Source organism: Platichthys flesus, chromosome 11, assembly GCF_949316205.1.
Source record: "Platichthys flesus chromosome 11, fPlaFle2.1, whole genome shotgun sequence".
Taxonomy (NCBI): domain Eukaryota; kingdom Metazoa; phylum Chordata; class Actinopteri; order Pleuronectiformes; family Pleuronectidae; genus Platichthys; species Platichthys flesus.
In genome coordinates this window covers 20601114-20617653 of record NC_084955.1, presented here as the reverse complement: position 1 = coordinate 20617653, position 16540 = coordinate 20601114, and the positions used below count along the sequence as shown (strand labels likewise).

Genomic DNA, 16540 nt, shown 5'->3' with positions numbered 1-16540 from the left:
TTGCACCCTCTTCTGGGATAAAACGAGAATAGCAATGCCACATTTTCACATAAAGTGCAGAGCTGTTACTGAGCTGCAGATTCTGTTGGTATATGTTATGCAACTTCTTTCAAAAAGTCAGTAGACATTATTCTCAATTCAGCCATATGTACAGGACGGGATTGTAATGCTGTTTCTCTGGGATCCCGTTGTAGACATATAAGTTGACTTAACATATAAGTATGCAAAAACAGAACGTATAAGTATGTAAAAAGTACTGAAAACATAGTACAAAGTACGACATAGTACGCAGTTATAAGGCACGCGGTGGATAGAATGAGAGCAATGCATGGGAAGTAATGTAAAAGTAAATTGCAGCAGTTGTAGTATAATAAATCAAATACTTGATTTACTGTCCTACTAATGAGAGTACTATTGGAGCCAATATATTTAATTCATTAAAATACATTATTGAGGGAATTATTAATTTCAGAATGTTTTTTAACCATTTCTATTAACTTCCATTCAACATAATGTTAATAGAGACTTTTCACATTTATTACGTCACAGTCTCGGCCTGTCTGATTGGCTACTCTCCCCTCGCTTCCCCCGGTGACGTCCTTCCTGTCTCGCTGTACAACACGTGTGCAGTGCACAGTTTCCAGCTAACGGCAACAACAGCGGCCGAACTCCAGCTTCGTCAAACCTCTCGAGGGTTTCTACTGTTTCCTCGCTTGTGCAGGGCTTTGCCGACACAGCCGCCAAGATGGTGAAGCCTCAGTTCAAGGGGCGAAGCTCCATCAACCCCGGGTCGTCCAGCAGCAACCCCGGTGAGCTAACCCCAGCTACACCGTTTGTTTTTAGCTAATGCTAACGTCTGCTAGCTGCCTCACCCTGCGATCTGTACAACACAAACGTGGATTATCCCCCCCTTCGTCAAACTAATATCTCTCATGTTACACGTTGAAAGTGTCCAAATTATTCACACAACTCTGGGTGACTTAAGTTAACTTCAGCTAATGCTAAGCTAATGCTGCAGCCGCATCGCTAGGCCTTTTAAATGTGACACCTAAGCCTTCAGGGGAAAGTGTGGATTGATATAAGGTCTTTATTTATTTAGTCTGGAAGCAGTTGCTGCTGTTAATTTGTCTTAAAGTGACTTTTAAAGCTGCTCTGATGTTAATTGTAAAAGGAACTCCCTGAGGTGTCAGGTTCATGAAGCTGACACCTCGAGATTCAAGAAATCTCTAGTGTCACTGTGTACAACGACATTAAGTGTGGAACAAGCCTGTGGATGCTTACTTGATAAAACTACCAAATTAAGACTGTAACGTTAAAAACAATATATCTAACAGTAAAAGCCTAATATTAAAAACACAGTATGAAAAGATGTAGAAATGCATTGAATTCAAAATAGAAAGACTAGAATAGCAATTAAGCTACTGTAATAGAATACAAAACTTAAATAGATTCCACAGATTGAAGGATAATGTTCTGCATTTATTAAAACAGTTTCAATCAGAAAATGTTATTATGGATGTTATGAGTTTAAAGATAGATGGATACTTTATTGATCCTGAGGGAAATGTAGGCCTCCAGTATCACACACAAGCATAAGAATAATAAAAGATCAAAATGAGTCATGAATAAGTTCACTGCAGTGATATGAAAGTCTAGACACCTGAACTACTACAAAGCTGTCACTCTAGAGAAATATGTGTCTAATGTTGATATTGTCAATACAATATTTTATGTACAAGGTGATTGAAAGACACAAGTAACAGAGACGGAGTATATAAGTCAAATATAAATATTTGAGATTTAAAGATGAATAACAAGTTGTATAAAGTTGTGCATAGCCTGTGATATGATGGTACCACAGATGTAAATATATTTTAACCAAGTGAAAACAGAACAAGAGTAAAACTTAAAGATATGAAAAATATAAAGTCAAATAACGATCAACATAGGCAGTAATGCTGACCACCTGGCAGCCTGGTGACAGTTAATCCAACACTATTCAACAGAAAAAGGTATTACAGTTTATAGGTACACATACAATGTTGTTGTAATTTTTACCAGGGCTGTTTTATTCGACTGTGTTAATATTAGATTGGCGTTTCTAACGAAACTGGCATTATTACACATTCAACTAAATACAAGTTCTGTATTTTTAATAGATGAAACATTCAATTAACTCTGTTTGTTTCTCAGATCGGGTCAAAAGTGCTGTTGCGACCAACCTGAGGGACCGAGCCACGATCAAGCGTCTGAATATGTACAGACAGACACAGAGATGGTGAGTGAGGATTAAGATCTGAGTTTTCCCTTGTGAGCTGCCGAATGACAGATTATTCTTAGTAGAATTGAAATGTAACCGTGGGTGCTGAGTTCACGCTGATTTTGCGATCCTCTGATTCCAGTAATGACCGTGGAAAAGTCATCAGACCTTTGTCGTACCAGTCCACAGTGGCTCCAGGGACTCAAGCCCGAGTGGAACCCAACATCAAATGGTTTAGTGAGTACAATTCTTTACTGTTGAATATGTTGTGTGTCTTAAAGCAGGATTGCCTGCTCATATTGTCTGGGACTGTGAATTGACCCCACTGCCTGGATTATGTTGACAATATCATAAAACCTTTGAAGAGTATTGTCTTAATGTATTACATCCGCTATCTGCTAATAGGTCAATTTAGCAGGATAACATTGGCACCACTGTATTACTAAAGAGTTGAAAAGTTTAAGTGCCCTATAATAACTCGTCAGTGAGAATAGATGAATCAAGGCGTAATAAATATGATCACAGATGTGATTTCTAAATCAATCATGTCACGCTTCTTCTTCTTTTCAGCAAATACCCGTGTGATCAAGCAGTCATCTCTCCAGAAGTTCCAGGAGGAGATGGGAGCGATACAGAAGGATCCATATCGTGTGGTGATGAAACGCAGCAGACTCCCCATGTCTCTTTTGCACGACAGAGTCAAAGCCCATGTGAGTATAACGGATATAAACCTCTTTTAACTGTACTTTAAAGGAAGAATTTTTTCTGTAGGGGTTTTTTTTTCCATAGGGGTCTTCTACCCTTTCCGTGCGTATGCACTGTGATGTGCCTCGTGGTCTGAGTTATATTTTACCATGAAAGCACAGGCATGTAAAACTATAGTGTTTTGGTTTGGCTTATATAAAGCATGGAGAGTTGTGGCTCTTTCTTCATTGAAATAAACACAAGACCTCACTTTTATCCTCAGTCCGTTCTCATTCTGTGACCCTAAGTGGCCACTGTGCTTCACATCAGAGAGCTGTCATCAGTCAGGCTTTATCCTTTCCTGCCCAAAACTAGCATGATTCTAAATATCATCAAGGTCTTCTCATCCTCTTCCTTCTTTTCATTTATTCGCTGTTTCCAGCCGTATCCATTCCACAAGGGTAGGGCGATGTGTACAGTTATACGTTCCAAAGAGAAATGACGACATTGTGGGGAGGGGGTTCCCAGCAAATCAAAGTGGTGTGTTCCTATCAGGCTGAAAGCCCAAAGCAAAATTAATAAAGTGGTTCATCTGAAATTGAATTTAAGAAAGAGGCACTTGACCGTTGGATCCTTTGTTTTGGTGTTTCCTGGGCAATGCACTGGTCAATACTGTGATAACTGTCATGCATTTACAATTCTTGTTTAGAGTCGAATTCAGACGTCTGACTGTTGAGTGACCAGATGAATGAGATTTTGGTTCAGTATTAGTTTTTTTTTTACACAGGATTCCCTTGTCAAAGATCTTGGCAGATTTTCAAGGCAACCCAAAGCTTTTAACATCATTGTTTTTGACAAGGCTGAAAGCTGCCCGCGCTCCACATGGCAGCGGGGCAGTAGACGTATGGCTTGAGTTTCAAGATCACTGGAACATTTGATCAGCATAGACACGGACTTGGCTGTTTCGTTAGCTCACATGGAGTGCAGTGATGAATTTGGTAGTCGTTGGAAACACGGTCTGTTCAATATTAATAGACTTTTGAATAAATGGATGACCGGTGCTCTTTAGCATGGATCTGCGTACTGAGAGGAGATTCACTTCACTTTGAATAAAGAGGTGAACCGATCTTTGTGCAGCTGCAGCATCAGCTCTGCTTCAGAGCGTCTTTACTCGTCTTGGCTCAACTACGGCAGGTCATTTTTACAGTTTCAAAAAAGAAAGCTACAACCAGTATCACCACAGGCTAACCAGGCGGGTTAAAAACAAGTACTACTCTAGTTAATTTGAATGCACATCCCAAGAAAGTACCTAAAGTAAAGAGCTTGAGCTTTTGATGGAATTAAGCAATAATCGGCGATGTAACACTCATCTCATATCTTCTCTCTTTATATCTGCAGAACTCCAAGGTGCACATTCTCGACACAGAAGGTTTCGAGACCACGTTTGGACCAAAGGCTCAGAGGAAAAGGCCCAGTCTCATGGTGGGGGACGTGAAAGACCTCATCGAGAAGGCTGAGGCCTCGGCCCTGAGCTACAGCGCCGAGAAGGACAGGGACCTGGTGGTCGAGGACACAGGAGTCCGGTGAGTCTCTCAGTTTAGTCACTACATCTTAGTGGTCAGGAGCAAAGATGCAGAATTTTCATATTTAAAGGTCTTTTTGCTTGTTTTCTCTTTTGACATCAGGGACGAAGCACGTGAGGAAATCTTCAAGAAGGGTCAGTCCAAGAGGATCTGGGGAGAACTTTACAAGGTTTGTTTTCCATGTTAATTTGGAGTAGGTACACTAAAGAGTTATGAGACATCCTGCATTCCTGACTGTTTTATTGTAACAGGTGATCGACTCGTCTGACGTTATCATCCAAGTGCTCGATGCCCGTGATCCAATGGGAACACGCTCCAAAAGTATAGAGTCCTACATGAAGAAGGAGAAACAGTGGAAACATCTGATCTTTGTACTAAACAAGTGTGATCTCATCCCCACCTGGGTCACGGTAAGAAATTAAGAGATGTTGTTTGACTAGAGACATGTCAGTGTTTTTATAGTATTACGTTACATTAAATATCTTTTTCTCCTCCCCTCAACCTTGAAACAGAGACAGTGGGTTGCCCTTTTGTCCCAGGAGCACCCCACTCTGGCGTTCCATGCCAGTCTCACCAACTCCTTTGGTAAAGGTTCTCTCATCCAGCTGCTCAGGCAGTTTAGCAAGGTAAACACATGCTGGAATTCAAAATGTCAAAAACGTATATTATTTGTCAACATCTGCAACAGAGCCATTTTCTTAAGTTTTAAGGTTTCGGCCGTGGACACCTCTTTGTATTTCTGAGTGTGCTTTCTATATTTGTAAAAGATGATTTTATTTATTAAAAGAAACTGCTGCTAAAACCAATTTTCTAATCATATAATTCACAATACTAACCAGATCTTATATTAGATTTACTTTTATTAAAGTTTTGATTTGAACCCACTTGAACTAATGATGTGACATAGACGCTGTGGAATGAAGCTTGTTCAAGAAAGTGGAGGACTGAGGGAATCTAAAAGGTCAAAAGATCAAAAGGGAATTACACTGTTATTGTTATTTTAGCTTTCATGATAAAGGCACAGAAACCCTTGAGTTTATTTCTAAGTTAAAGCTTCTCTCTTTTCCATATCTAAAAACAGAGTTAACATCCCAGGACAAACAGGAGATGTTTATAATGGGGCTAAATATACCTTTTTTTATAAAAGATTGTAGATTTTCATGATTCCTGTTCACATAAATCCTTTTGCTTAGTTTTGAGCCAACTACGTTGTTGTTCTGGAGCGATGACAAGTCCACCTGCTTTATTACAAATAGCAACAGAGCGTCGTCCAAAATTACCTCCTTGAACCGATGACAGAGTGAGACTGTTGTTTAGGAAACACAACATTCTAGACTTTTATTGGTTTGTCTCCTACAGCTCCACACGGACAAGAAGCAGATAAGTGTGGGATTCATTGGTTACCCTAATGTGGGAAAGAGCTCGGTCATCAACACGCTGCGCTCCAAGAAGGTCTGCAACGTGGCACCGCTCGCTGGAGAAACCAAGGTAACCTCCATGTTTCATATAAATATTGCTGCTGGACATGATCAACGTGATAGTGTGTTAGCTCTCTGGGACGACAAAGGAGACCTTTTAATCCAATGGTAGGGTAACGTGAGGTGAAAAGACGCAGGTTCCTTTTCTCAGTAATTGCTCATAGCTGCAACAACAGACTCCGTGTTCTTAACTATATAACAAACTGGGACAAGAGAAAGAACAACAACAGCTTTTATCCTTAATTTCCTCTCTGGGGTTGCTTATCCTGTTTGGAAAAGAACAAGGGTCTAAAACCCCAAGTGTCCAAAGAAGGGTCAAGGGGAAAGAAAGAAAAAGCAAAATTTGTGAACTTTGGCCACAAACGGGGGAGAATAATTTCCACACCTACCCAGTAGATCTGTGGCCAGTTCACCTTTATTTGCCAACTCGTCTTTTGATTCTCGCCCCACACGTGAGGCTGTTTACTGACGAACAAACAAGCTCAGGATCTGCAGCCCTGTGGTGACTCTTGTTTATTTATATTTGAGTATATGTGAACTTTTGCTCTAAAATCCTGCCATTGAAGGGAGTTTTTTTAATATGAAAAGAAGAAGTGGTTCTTATGATCTCATCTGGACTTGATTTAACAGTTTTTTGTTCCATCACAAAAGATTCTCAGCTGACTCATCATATTTACTCATTTGAAAATGATTACATTTTTCACTCAACAATTTATCTTTTTCCATGGTAGGTGTGGCAGTACATCACTTTGATGAGGCGCATCTTCCTCATCGACTGCCCCGGTGTGGTCTACCCTTCAGGCGATAGTGAAACCGATATCGTCTTGAAAGGAGTGGTAAGTCATGGTTTTAACATGTATGCGACTCAATCCATCACTAAAAGTTTTCTTTTTCATATTGTAAATTGGACATTTCCCCCCTCCCCTCCCTTCCCTAAATCAGGTCCAAGTGGAGAAGATCAAGAACCCAGAGGAGCACATTGAGGGCGTACTGGAGCGGGCCAAGCCAGAATACATTCAGAAAACCTACCGCATCCCGGTCTGGGAGAATGCTGTAGACTTTCTTGAGAAGCTGGCATGTCGCATGGGGAAACTTCTCAAGGTCTGAATGATTCTTTCATTTTCCTGTGCAGGACCTTACCCTAACTGTAGCTGTACTTTAAGGCGCTGTTATTTCAGTTAATGCATTTGTTGCAATCTTTCAGTTAAAAAAGTCCATCACATGTGAATCACAAGTTAAGCTTGAGCATTGTATCTCTGGATTTGTGCAGGGCGGTGAACCAGATATCCAAACAGTCTCCAAAATGGTGTTGAACGATTGGCAGAGAGGACGTATCCCCTTCTTTGTGAAACCTCCTGGAGTTGAGGGGGATTACGAGGTATTGTTTAACTGAATTTGACTTTTTTGTTTGTTTGTTTTCTCATCACCAGCCTATAACTTATTTGTCAACTTGTATTTTGTTGTGGTTATTTTTCTAAGGGGCGGTTGCTAGCGGAAGGAGCCTCACAGGCAACTGAGGCAGTGCAGGAGGAACAACCAGAAAATCCAGATGCCACGGCGGAGGAAAAGGAGAAACACCAGCAGAGGCAGAAGGAGCAGGTCCAGAAGATTCTCTCCAATGTGCGACAGAACTTTGGCAAGATCAACGTGGCACCCGAGTTCACAGAGGAGGACTTGGTTCCCGTCGAGATACCTGAGCTGGAAATGTCGGACTTCTCTGGCTCTGAGGACGATGAAAATTGTGGCGAAGAAGAAGATGAAGAAGACGAAGAGAAGGGAGAAGAGGACACAACCGCAGTTGAGCAACCTGATGGAGAAATCAAGGACTCTGATGCAACAACCGCTCAGACTGGCGAAGCAAGCGACAGCAAGAATTCACGCGAGGTCATCCGTGAGCTGGATGAGAAGATCGCCAAATACAAGCAGTTTCTGGACCGCGCCAAAACCAAGCGCTTCTCTGCAATCCGGTGAGTCACCTCTCACCATAACCGTCTCTGCTCTCATGCCATTCACTTAAAGTGTTCTGTGCTAACCAGTGTGATTTCCCGAATGTTGAAAATTCGGGAAATAAGATGTAAAGCTGCACTGAGCTTAATTTAGTAGTTGTTCATTTCAGCAGATCCCGGATTCAGGACTAAACTGTTTTTTTCTTCTTTGGACAGGATACCCAAGGCAATGTCTGACAAAGCACTCGTAGACATCAAGGCGAAAACAGCAGCAGATCAGATTAAAGGTAATAAGCATGTCATGACTTTGTGGGGTGTTTAACACAATAAACGATTTTAGAAGGATTAACAGATGTGGTTAAAGATGCGAGCTGGGTCACTGGTGTGATTATATCCTTTCACATGTTTGACACAAAAATAACTATTTCTGTCAAACTATTTATCTGTACTGTTTGGGTCGGGTTGACCTTAAGAGCTAAATCTGAAACTGACGTTACATCTTTGTTTGATTTCAGCGAGAGTCCATTTAGGCAAAAAGAGGAGAGCTGAGGAAGAAGAGGAACCGGCACAGGCGCACAGACTGAGCTCTAAGCAGGTACGTAGTGTTTCTGCTGTCACACAGTAGATCAGTTTGATGAATATATGTTCCTCTTACCAACGTAACTGGAATGAAGATAAAAGCTCAGGTGTTTTGCAGCAGGATATTTAATCAATTGTTTTCTCCCTCTTTGTCTACGTCTACAGAGAAGAGCGATGGATCGTGCAGGGAGGATTAAGAGAGTTGGCGTTCGCTATTACGAGACGCACAATGTGAAAAACAAGAACAAGAACAGAAAGGCCCCAGCAGCAGCCACAGAGGGCGGGAGGACCAAGCGATCAAAGCACTAAGGATGGAGTTATATAACACAACATGTGTAATAGATCTTTATTTCATTTGGCCAAATAAGGCCAAGCTTTTGATTGGAAAAGTACAGTTGATAAAAGGTGGAATTCTAACTTGAGTGTTTAATGGTCTTTATGAAGTGGCCACGTGATGCCTTATTCAGACTGTCACTCAGGACAATGAAGTCATTTTTGCCTTTTGGACTTTCTTTTTCCCTCGACCCCTCTGTGTTTGAATGACATTTCATTCGTCATTTACAGGTCTAATGCTCTCTTGACGCTTAAGAGATATCTACAGTGATAATTTTAAACTGTAATTGTCATAAAGAAAAAGAAAATATTTGTTTTCATTATACAAATGGGGAAATGGTTTCTCAGGGTTATTTGGTTTTCAGTTATTTCTTCGATGTGATGATCGTTTCCAGCTGGGCCTGAAAAGAAAGACAAATAGCTTGATATGAAGCTTAACAAGGGCAACACAGCTACTATTGATGCTTGGAAAACACATTTACTTTTATATGTGATGATCAGACCTCACCTTGAGTTGCTGATTGGTTCTCTTTAGAAACTGAATCTCCTCTGTGTGCTTCTTTTCCGCCACCTGTCGCTTTTCAGTTTCTCTCTGTTCTATCGCATCACATTTAGCTTTCTCTTCGTTCAGTTGCCTCTTCAGGTCGTGAATGTCGTTCTCCAGATCAGCGGTCTAGATTCAAACATACAATGAGACACTTGTGAGCAAGTTACAGAAGCAGGATCAATTCTGTAAAGGGTGCTGCCACCTTCCTTATTTTAGGGTCTCTTAAAGAGAAACGGCGCCCCCTGCTGGACCCCTGACAAAAGTTATTTTAAACAAATTAGATTTGTAAATTATCTTTTAAATTTCAAAATTTGGGGTCCTGGTTCCTCTGTATTTGAAATTCATAATAAATCAAATAAACTCAATGCCCTCACGCGTTTCTCCATGTCAGCTTTGCCCTGCTCAGCCTGCAGTGCTTTCCTCACGCCGAACCCGATGCTGCTCTCATACAGGGTCTGGTGAGCCGCAATCGTCATTTTAATCTCATCTCGAACCCTCAACAGCAGCAGACCCCTCTCCGCGCAATTGATGGTCACCTGTCGGATGAGCTCATCTGTGGAAACAGATAATCAGGATAAGTGGATGTTGCGAAAGAGGAAAAATGTGACATAAGGTCTAGCTCTAGTCCCAAGAGTCTTAAAACTTATCCATGGTTCATTAAGCTATGTATCTTCCACCAGTGTATGTACACTGCATTGTGTTTACCAAAGCACTGGGTGTAGAGCTCCCTGCGCACGGGACAGATGCCCGTCTCTCTGGCCTGCCTCTGCTGCAGGTTTGTGTCCAGCAGTTCCTCAAGGCGCACAACGTCTGTTCTGGTACAAGGAGTGCTGGACACTTGCTGCAGCCATTGTTGGTTCTCTACCATCCATTTTCTGCAAAGAATCAGATGTTGAGATAAGTACCACAGTGGGTGAACCCCTCTGAGCGATGATGGAGATAAATGTACCTTGGTGGGAAGATGGTGTCCAGAGTGGCCTCATTTTCTTTCCCGGTGGCGTCAGTATCGTTGGATTTAGGTGGAGGTGGAACAGGGCAGGAGTCAATGGGCTGCTGGGGACACGCTCTTAAAGGGCGAGCCTGTGGTGAAAAGTAAGAAGTGTTATTTCTGGTATAATGTAATCACTTAACTAATCTTTATACATTTATTATATTTTAGCTAAAATCATGTAAAAGATCTCGTTTCAAGTTGAATTTGAATGTCAGGGCTTATGGAAACTTGGATGACACCACAGGAGCCATATGGAGGCATTTTAGGTTACCTTTTTCCAGTTTGTTTATGTTTGAAGAAGTTTTCTCCATTTGTATTGTATTTGTCTGCAGTACTATTTACCCCTGATACTACAAAAGTGTTTTATAGCCTCAAACACTTCACCCAGCCCTCAATAAGCATAGTCCTGGGTTGATAATGATAGAACTGTATTTTTTTGGGGTGAACTATCCCTTTAAAATAAAGTTAAGTTTTCCTCTTCTTTTCTCAACTACATTTCACATATAAACAATCTCAACAAATAAACAGGTTTAACACTTTAACCTTTTCTCTTTATTCCCCACTACCTGTTGTTCAGTGAGAGAAGTTACTTTAAACAACTATGACAACTGACCTTAGGTGATTTCCTGTCTGTGGTCTTGCTGATCAGAACCGGGTTGTTGTATTTCAGGAGAGAGTCTGTCGGTGGGATCATCGTCTCCTGCTGTGATGACGGTAGCAATACAGAATCTGGAACTTTAAGGTCTGTGCTGCAGATGTGTCGGTGCTGTCTGTTGCGAACTGTCAGAACTTAGCACTGTTTGCGTTGTCGGGGCAACAGCGCGAGCGGCGTAGCGAACTTCCGGTGGAATCACAGATCAGGATGTTATTACGCGGGCTGCGATCGGCACTGTGCGGGACCGAGCACTCGCGAACTCCGAACCACGCCCACTGATCACGCATTAGGCATCAAGGGTCAGTCCATGAGGTGAAAAATGCCAAGTCAATCAATTAAAGTTTTAAAACGAGGCTTACCTATTGCCAGTAGATGGCGCTATTAGTATCACTACATGCTCACTAATAGATCTGTTCAGGTCGGGGCTGTGATGAAGCGTGAGCAATTTGGTGCTGATTGGACAATGAATCGTGGAGTTAAAAAAAATAAAACGTGTTTAAGGACGAATCAGTAGGTTGCCCTATGGCCCTGAGTTGATATTCTCATATGCAGTTGTGTCAAGCCGGGACATTGATCATGTGACAGAATTGTGAGGCTGATAGGACAATGTACAGCAGAGTTATGACATCTTCTTGTCAAGCAGCAGCTGAGGTGAAAGGTAATCAGCTATCCTGACCTTGTATGGTTGTTAACAACAGGAATGATTTTAGAAGTATTATCAGATATGGTTAAGGATACGTTCATGCTGTGTCACTCGTAAGATTAATTACTTTCCCATTTTTGACACAAATATATTTATCTTTTGAAAAATGTATCTGTACGTATAACCTACTAATGAAATGTGCACGGTTTGGGTCGGGTTGACCTTGAGAAGTAATCTGAAGCTGACATTACAGGTACATAGTGTTTCTGCTGTCACACAGTAGATCAGTTTGATGAATATATGTTCCTCTTACGCACGTAACTGGAATGAAGATAAAAGCTCAGGTGTTTTGTGGCAGGATATTTAATCAATTGTTTTCTCCCTCTTTGTCTACGTCTACAGAGAAGAGCGATGGATCGTGCAGGGAGGATTAAGAGAGTTGGCGTTCGCTATTACGAAACGCACAATGTGAAAAACAAGAACATGAACAGAAAGGCCCCAGCAGCAGCCACAGAGGGTGGGAGGACCAAGCGATCAAAGCACTAAGGATAGAGTTATATAACACAACATGTGTAATAGATCTTTATTTCAATTGGCCAAGTAAAACCAAGTCTTGATTGAAAAGGTACAATTGATGAAGGGTGGAATATTATCTTGAGTGTTTAAGGGTCTTTATGATGTGGCCATGTGATGCCTTATTCAGACTCAGGACAATGACGTCATGTTCAACCCCTCTGTGTTTGAATGACATTTCATTCATCATTTACAGGTGTGATGCTCTCTTGATGTTCAAGTTTTCATCCGGCAAATGGGGAAATGGTAACTCAGGGTTTTTTATTTTGCAGTCATTTTTTCGGTGTGATCCCTTCCAGCTGGTTCTGAAGATAAAGACCAATGGGTTGAATGTTAAGACGGGCAGCACGGCTTCAACAAGGCAGTTGATGCTTGGAAAAACACATTTACGTTTATTTGTGATGATGAGACCTCACCTTGAGTTGCTGATTGGTTCTCTTAAGGAACTGAATCTCCTCTGTGAACTTCTTCTCTTCCACCTGCCGCTTTTCAGCTTCTCTCTGTTCTATCACGTCACATTTAGTTTTCTCCTCGTTCAATTCCCTATTCAGGTCTTGAATTTCATTCTTCAGATCAGCAGTCTAAATTCAAACATACAATGAGACACTCGTGAGCAAGTTACAGACGCAAGAACCATTCTGTAAAATGTGCTGCCAGCATCCTTATTATAGGCTCTCTTAAAGAGAAATGGCGCTCTCTGCTGGACTCCTAATAGCAAACTGTAATTGTAATCCCATATCTTTAGATTTCTAAATTCACTTTGGAATCCAAATATCAGATTTTTTGGCTATTGTTCCTCTGTATTTGTAATTCATAATAAATCAAATAAACTCAATGCCCTCACGCATTTCTCCGTGTCAGCTTTGCCCTGCTCGGCCTGCAGTGCTTTCCTCATGCCGAACCCAATGCTGCTCTCATACAGGGTCTCATGGACAGCAAAGGACATGTTAATCTCATCTCGAATCCGCAACAGCAGCAGACCCCTCTCGGCACAATTGATGGTCACCTGTCGGATGAGCTCATCTGTGGAAAAATAGAAAAGCAGGATGTAAATAAGTGTTTGTGTTGCTGTGTATGAATAACTGTGACCAACAAAGCATGGATCTAGGGCCAAGCGTCTAAAAGCGTAGCCATAGTATCTTCCACCATAGTAAGATTTAGATTAAGATGCATTTATTTATTTGTCCCAAACACATGCACAGACATGCAAAGGCACACTCATGCAGGTAGGGAAATTTAACATCTGCTCCTGACCCATCTGGTGCAGGACACACAGAGCAGTGAGCGACCATGTACAGCGCTCGGGGAGCAGATGTTGGGGGAGTCAGGTGCCTTGCTCAGGGGCACTAGACAGGGTAGGGAGACTCTTGGATTTTTGGACAGATCAATCCAGGTTTGTCTTTTGTTGTCTCTCCGTGGAGTCGAACCAGAGACGAACCAGAGACCTTCTCTGCCCATAGTCCAAGTTTCTGCCACTAGACCACCGCCTCTCCAAGTAAAGTAAAGTAAAGTACAGTGCATTGTGTTTACCAAAGCACTGGGTGTAGAGCTCCCTGCGAACGGGACAGATGCCCGTGTCTCTGGCCTGCCTCCTCTGTAGGTTTGTGTCCAGCAGTTCCTCGAGGCGTACGACATCTGTTCTTGTACAAGGAATGCTGGACACTTGCTGCAGCCATTGTTGTTTCCCTACCATCCATTCTCTGTAAAGAAGCAGATGTTGAGATAAATACCACAGTGGGTTAACCCCTCTGAGCGATGATGAAGATAAATGTACCTTGGTGGGAAGATGGTGTCCAAAGTGGCCTCATTTCCCTTCCAGGTGTCCTCAGTAGAATCTGAGGATCTAGGTGGAGGTGGAACAGGGCTGGAGTCACTGGACTGCTGAGGGCCCGCTCTCGAGGGGCGCACCTGGGGTGGAGAGTATGAAGTGGGACATGTTTCAATCAACTTAACTTATCCTTATAAACTGTTTCTGCTTCAACTCACTCATACATTCAAACTCAGCCAACCACAGATTGGTCACATGGTTAAACTGACAGACCTGCTCCACAAACAAGCTTCACCATGTTTAAGACCAGACAGAACAGTGTTACAGTTGTCATGTCAATGCTGCACCACAGACGGGAAAAAATAACATCTTCAATTTCAGTGCTTGCACTTTTTTGCACAATATAACTTTATTTTTTTAATAGCTTTCAATGGCTAAAATCATGTTGTAAATGATCTTGTTTCGACCTGGATTTGAATGTCGGGGCTTACAGACACTTGGGTGACTTGTTTTTGTTTTTTTTTACGTTTGAAGAAGTGGTCCTACTTTACTTATATTGTATTGGATTTGTCTGCAACACCATTTACCCCTGAGACTCAAAAAGTATTTAGTGGCCTCAAACACCTCACCAACTCCTCCATCGGCGTAGTGCTGAGTAGATAATCAGAGTATTTTCTTTTTTTGGTGAACTATCCCTTTAAGATAAAGTTTCCCCCTTTTCTTCTTTTTTCCTTACTACATTTTACATATGAACAATTTCAGTTTTAACCTTTTCTCTTTGTTACCCCCTTCCTGTTGTTCAGAGAGAGAAGTCAGTTTAACTGACCTTAGGTAATTTCTCGTCTGTGGTCTTGCTGATCAGAACGGGGGTGCTGTATTTCAGGAGAGAGTCTGTCGGTGGGATCATCGTCTTCTGCTGTGATGACGAAAAAATAAAATCAGGATCTGTAAGGTTTATGCTGCAGATCAGTTGATGCTGTTGCTGACAAACTGTTAGCGCTTAGCACTGTTTGCGTTGTCAGGGCAAAAGCGCGACTGGCCTAGCAGCTTCCGGTGTAGTCACACATCAGAATGTTATTAATCGGGCTACGAGCAGAACTGTGTGGGCCCTAGCACTTTGAACCTGATAGGAGGGCGGACAGGGACCGGGCCAACCGGCTCCATTTTGCTTGTGTTTTGTGGACTGCGAGAAGGATAAACACTTCCCTTCCTGTGTCCATCATGCAACTCCGAACCATGCTCACTGATCACGCATCACGGTCCATGCCATCAAGTGTAGACCACACTGTGAACATTTGATTATAAATCGATTAAAGTTGTAAAACGAGGCTTACTTCCTGTTGCCAGTAGGTAGTGCTATGTCTATCCCTACATACTGACTAAAAGAGTTGTTAAGGTTAGGGTTAATCCAATTGGTGCGCCATCTACACAGGAAGTGAAGTGTTTATCCTTCCCATGGTGCACAAAACGCATGCAACGCTCTTTGTCCATACATACCTAGCTGTCTATCAACCCTCTCTTTCTAGTAGACACGAATGCTCTAGTTTTTTACACTGAGAACTTGAAACCCCATGAATATAACCATTTTCTACCACATCATTTGCCACTTGAATTTCCTCCCATTATTTGATGAATATTCCTCCCCCATTTCCAAAAGGCTCCATCATTAGCAAATAGGGTCCCACCCCTCACCCAATAGCATCCTGAACTTGAGAGAACATATCAATAATCATAATGGAAAACAATATTGGACTAATGATTGAGGAGTACCATTTTACACCATATACCTTCCTATACAGCTGTCCCAATTCTTACGCGATTGAATGAATCAAATATAAAGTCTCTGTTACAATTAAAGACATATACTGTCACTTCTTATTCTTCTTCGTTCCCTGTTTCCCTTTATGATGATGATATCAAAGAGCGTTAAGGTGTCTATGATATTGCAGCCAATTCGAGTCTACATCAACAAATAAAGTGACTAAAAAGGGATTAATGGATTGATTGATAAAAGGCAATGCCTTTGACCTTGTCTTGTAGATTAGAAGACACAGCGACAGATCCAACAGATTCCTACATTATCAGAAATTTGGAAGAGAAGGCAAAGAAGCAGATCGAGCTTTGCACTTGGAGATCATTAAAATGAAAAAATGTTGAGAAGCTCTTCAAGGATGTGTTTAATAAATTTGGCACTGAGAGGGATGTTCTGGAGGCTCTAGTCCACCGCCGTTATCCATATATAGACTGAAGAAAGATGCAAAAATAAAGATGCAAAAAATTTGACATTGAAGACAACGTGCCTAAATATTATGAATAATGTGTTGGTCAGTTTTTCCTCTAAAAAAAGAACAATAAAATGGCTTATTTGTAAATAAACTGCTCTCTATTTCAAATGTTATAACCTAAGTGGAAGAAAATGTGGTGCCTTGCCTCTAAATATCTAATAGTAATATCAAACTGATTCATAATTATCAAAATATCTCGTTTTGGTCGTGTCCCA

At 41.6% G+C, this 16540-nt stretch overlaps 3 protein-coding genes across 3 annotated transcripts; 1 reads left to right on the top strand and 2 right to left on the bottom strand.

The window, feature by feature from the left end:
- The first annotated feature begins 598 nt into the window (after positions 1–598).
- gnl2 (G protein nucleolar 2) lies at positions 599–9205 on the top strand. Its single transcript, XM_062398927.1, has 16 exons — positions 599–809; positions 2194–2278; positions 2403–2497; positions 2831–2970; positions 4343–4527; positions 4630–4696; positions 4779–4937; positions 5040–5153; positions 5887–6015; positions 6737–6841; positions 6948–7106; positions 7276–7383; positions 7485–7972; positions 8168–8238; positions 8467–8546; positions 8696–9205. Exons 1-16 carry the CDS (start codon positions 746–748, stop codon positions 8837–8839), a joined length of 2193 nt encoding a protein of 730 aa, XP_062254911.1. The 5' UTR covers positions 599–745; the 3' UTR covers positions 8840–9205.
- LOC133964701 (axonemal dynein light intermediate polypeptide 1-like) lies at positions 9125–11148 on the bottom strand. The gene is made up of 6 exons (XM_062398928.1): positions 11015–11148; positions 10360–10490; positions 10116–10285; positions 9785–9963; positions 9372–9536; positions 9125–9264 (listed from the first exon to the last, which is right to left on the bottom strand). Exons 1-6 carry the CDS (start codon positions 11093–11095, stop codon positions 9229–9231), a joined length of 762 nt encoding a protein of 253 aa, XP_062254912.1. The 5' UTR covers positions 11096–11148; the 3' UTR covers positions 9125–9228.
- Positions 11149–12460: 1312 nt separating this feature from the next.
- LOC133965078 (axonemal dynein light intermediate polypeptide 1-like) lies at positions 12461–14947 on the bottom strand. The gene is made up of 7 exons (XM_062399473.1): positions 14867–14947; positions 14314–14316; positions 14047–14180; positions 13803–13972; positions 13117–13295; positions 12689–12853; positions 12461–12577 (listed from the first exon to the last, which is right to left on the bottom strand). The coding sequence occupies exons 1-7, from the start codon at positions 14945–14947 to the stop codon at positions 12545–12547; spliced, it is 765 nt and encodes a 254-aa protein (XP_062255457.1). The 3' UTR covers positions 12461–12544.
- Between the last annotated feature and the right edge of the window lie 1593 nt (positions 14948–16540).

Excerpts from the sequence above, each read along its gene's own strand:
- gnl2 (XM_062398927.1), top strand. The coding sequence starts at position 746 with ATGGTGAAGCCTCAGTTCAAGGGGCGAAGCTCCATCAACCCCGGGTCG. Across the intron at positions 4,697-4,778 it reads TCTGGGGAGAACTTTACAAG|GTGATCGACTCGTCTGACGT; the intron begins GTTTGTTTTCCA and ends TTATTGTAACAG. Across the intron at positions 4,938-5,039 it reads TCATCCCCACCTGGGTCACG|AGACAGTGGGTTGCCCTTTT; the intron begins GTAAGAAATTAA and ends ACCTTGAAACAG.
- LOC133964701 (XM_062398928.1), bottom strand. The coding sequence starts at position 11,095 with ATGATCCCACCGACAGACTCTCTCCTGAAATACAACAACCCGGTTCTG. Across the intron at positions 10,286-10,359 it reads GACACCATCTTCCCACCAAG|AAAATGGATGGTAGAGAACC; the intron begins GTACATTTATCT and ends GATTCTTTGCAG. Across the intron at positions 9,537-9,784 it reads AAGCTGACATGGAGAAACGC|ACCGCTGATCTGGAGAACGA; the intron begins GTGAGGGCATTG and ends GTTTGAATCTAG.
- LOC133965078 (XM_062399473.1), bottom strand. The coding sequence starts at position 14,947 with ATGATCCCACCGACAGACTCTCTCCTGAAATACAGCACCCCCGTTCTG. Across the intron at positions 13,973-14,046 it reads GACACCATCTTCCCACCAAG|AGAATGGATGGTAGGGAAAC; the intron begins GTACATTTATCT and ends GCTTCTTTACAG. Across the intron at positions 13,296-13,802 it reads GCTCTACACCCAGTGCTTTG|ATGAGCTCATCCGACAGGTG; the intron begins GTAAACACAATG and ends ATTTTTCCACAG.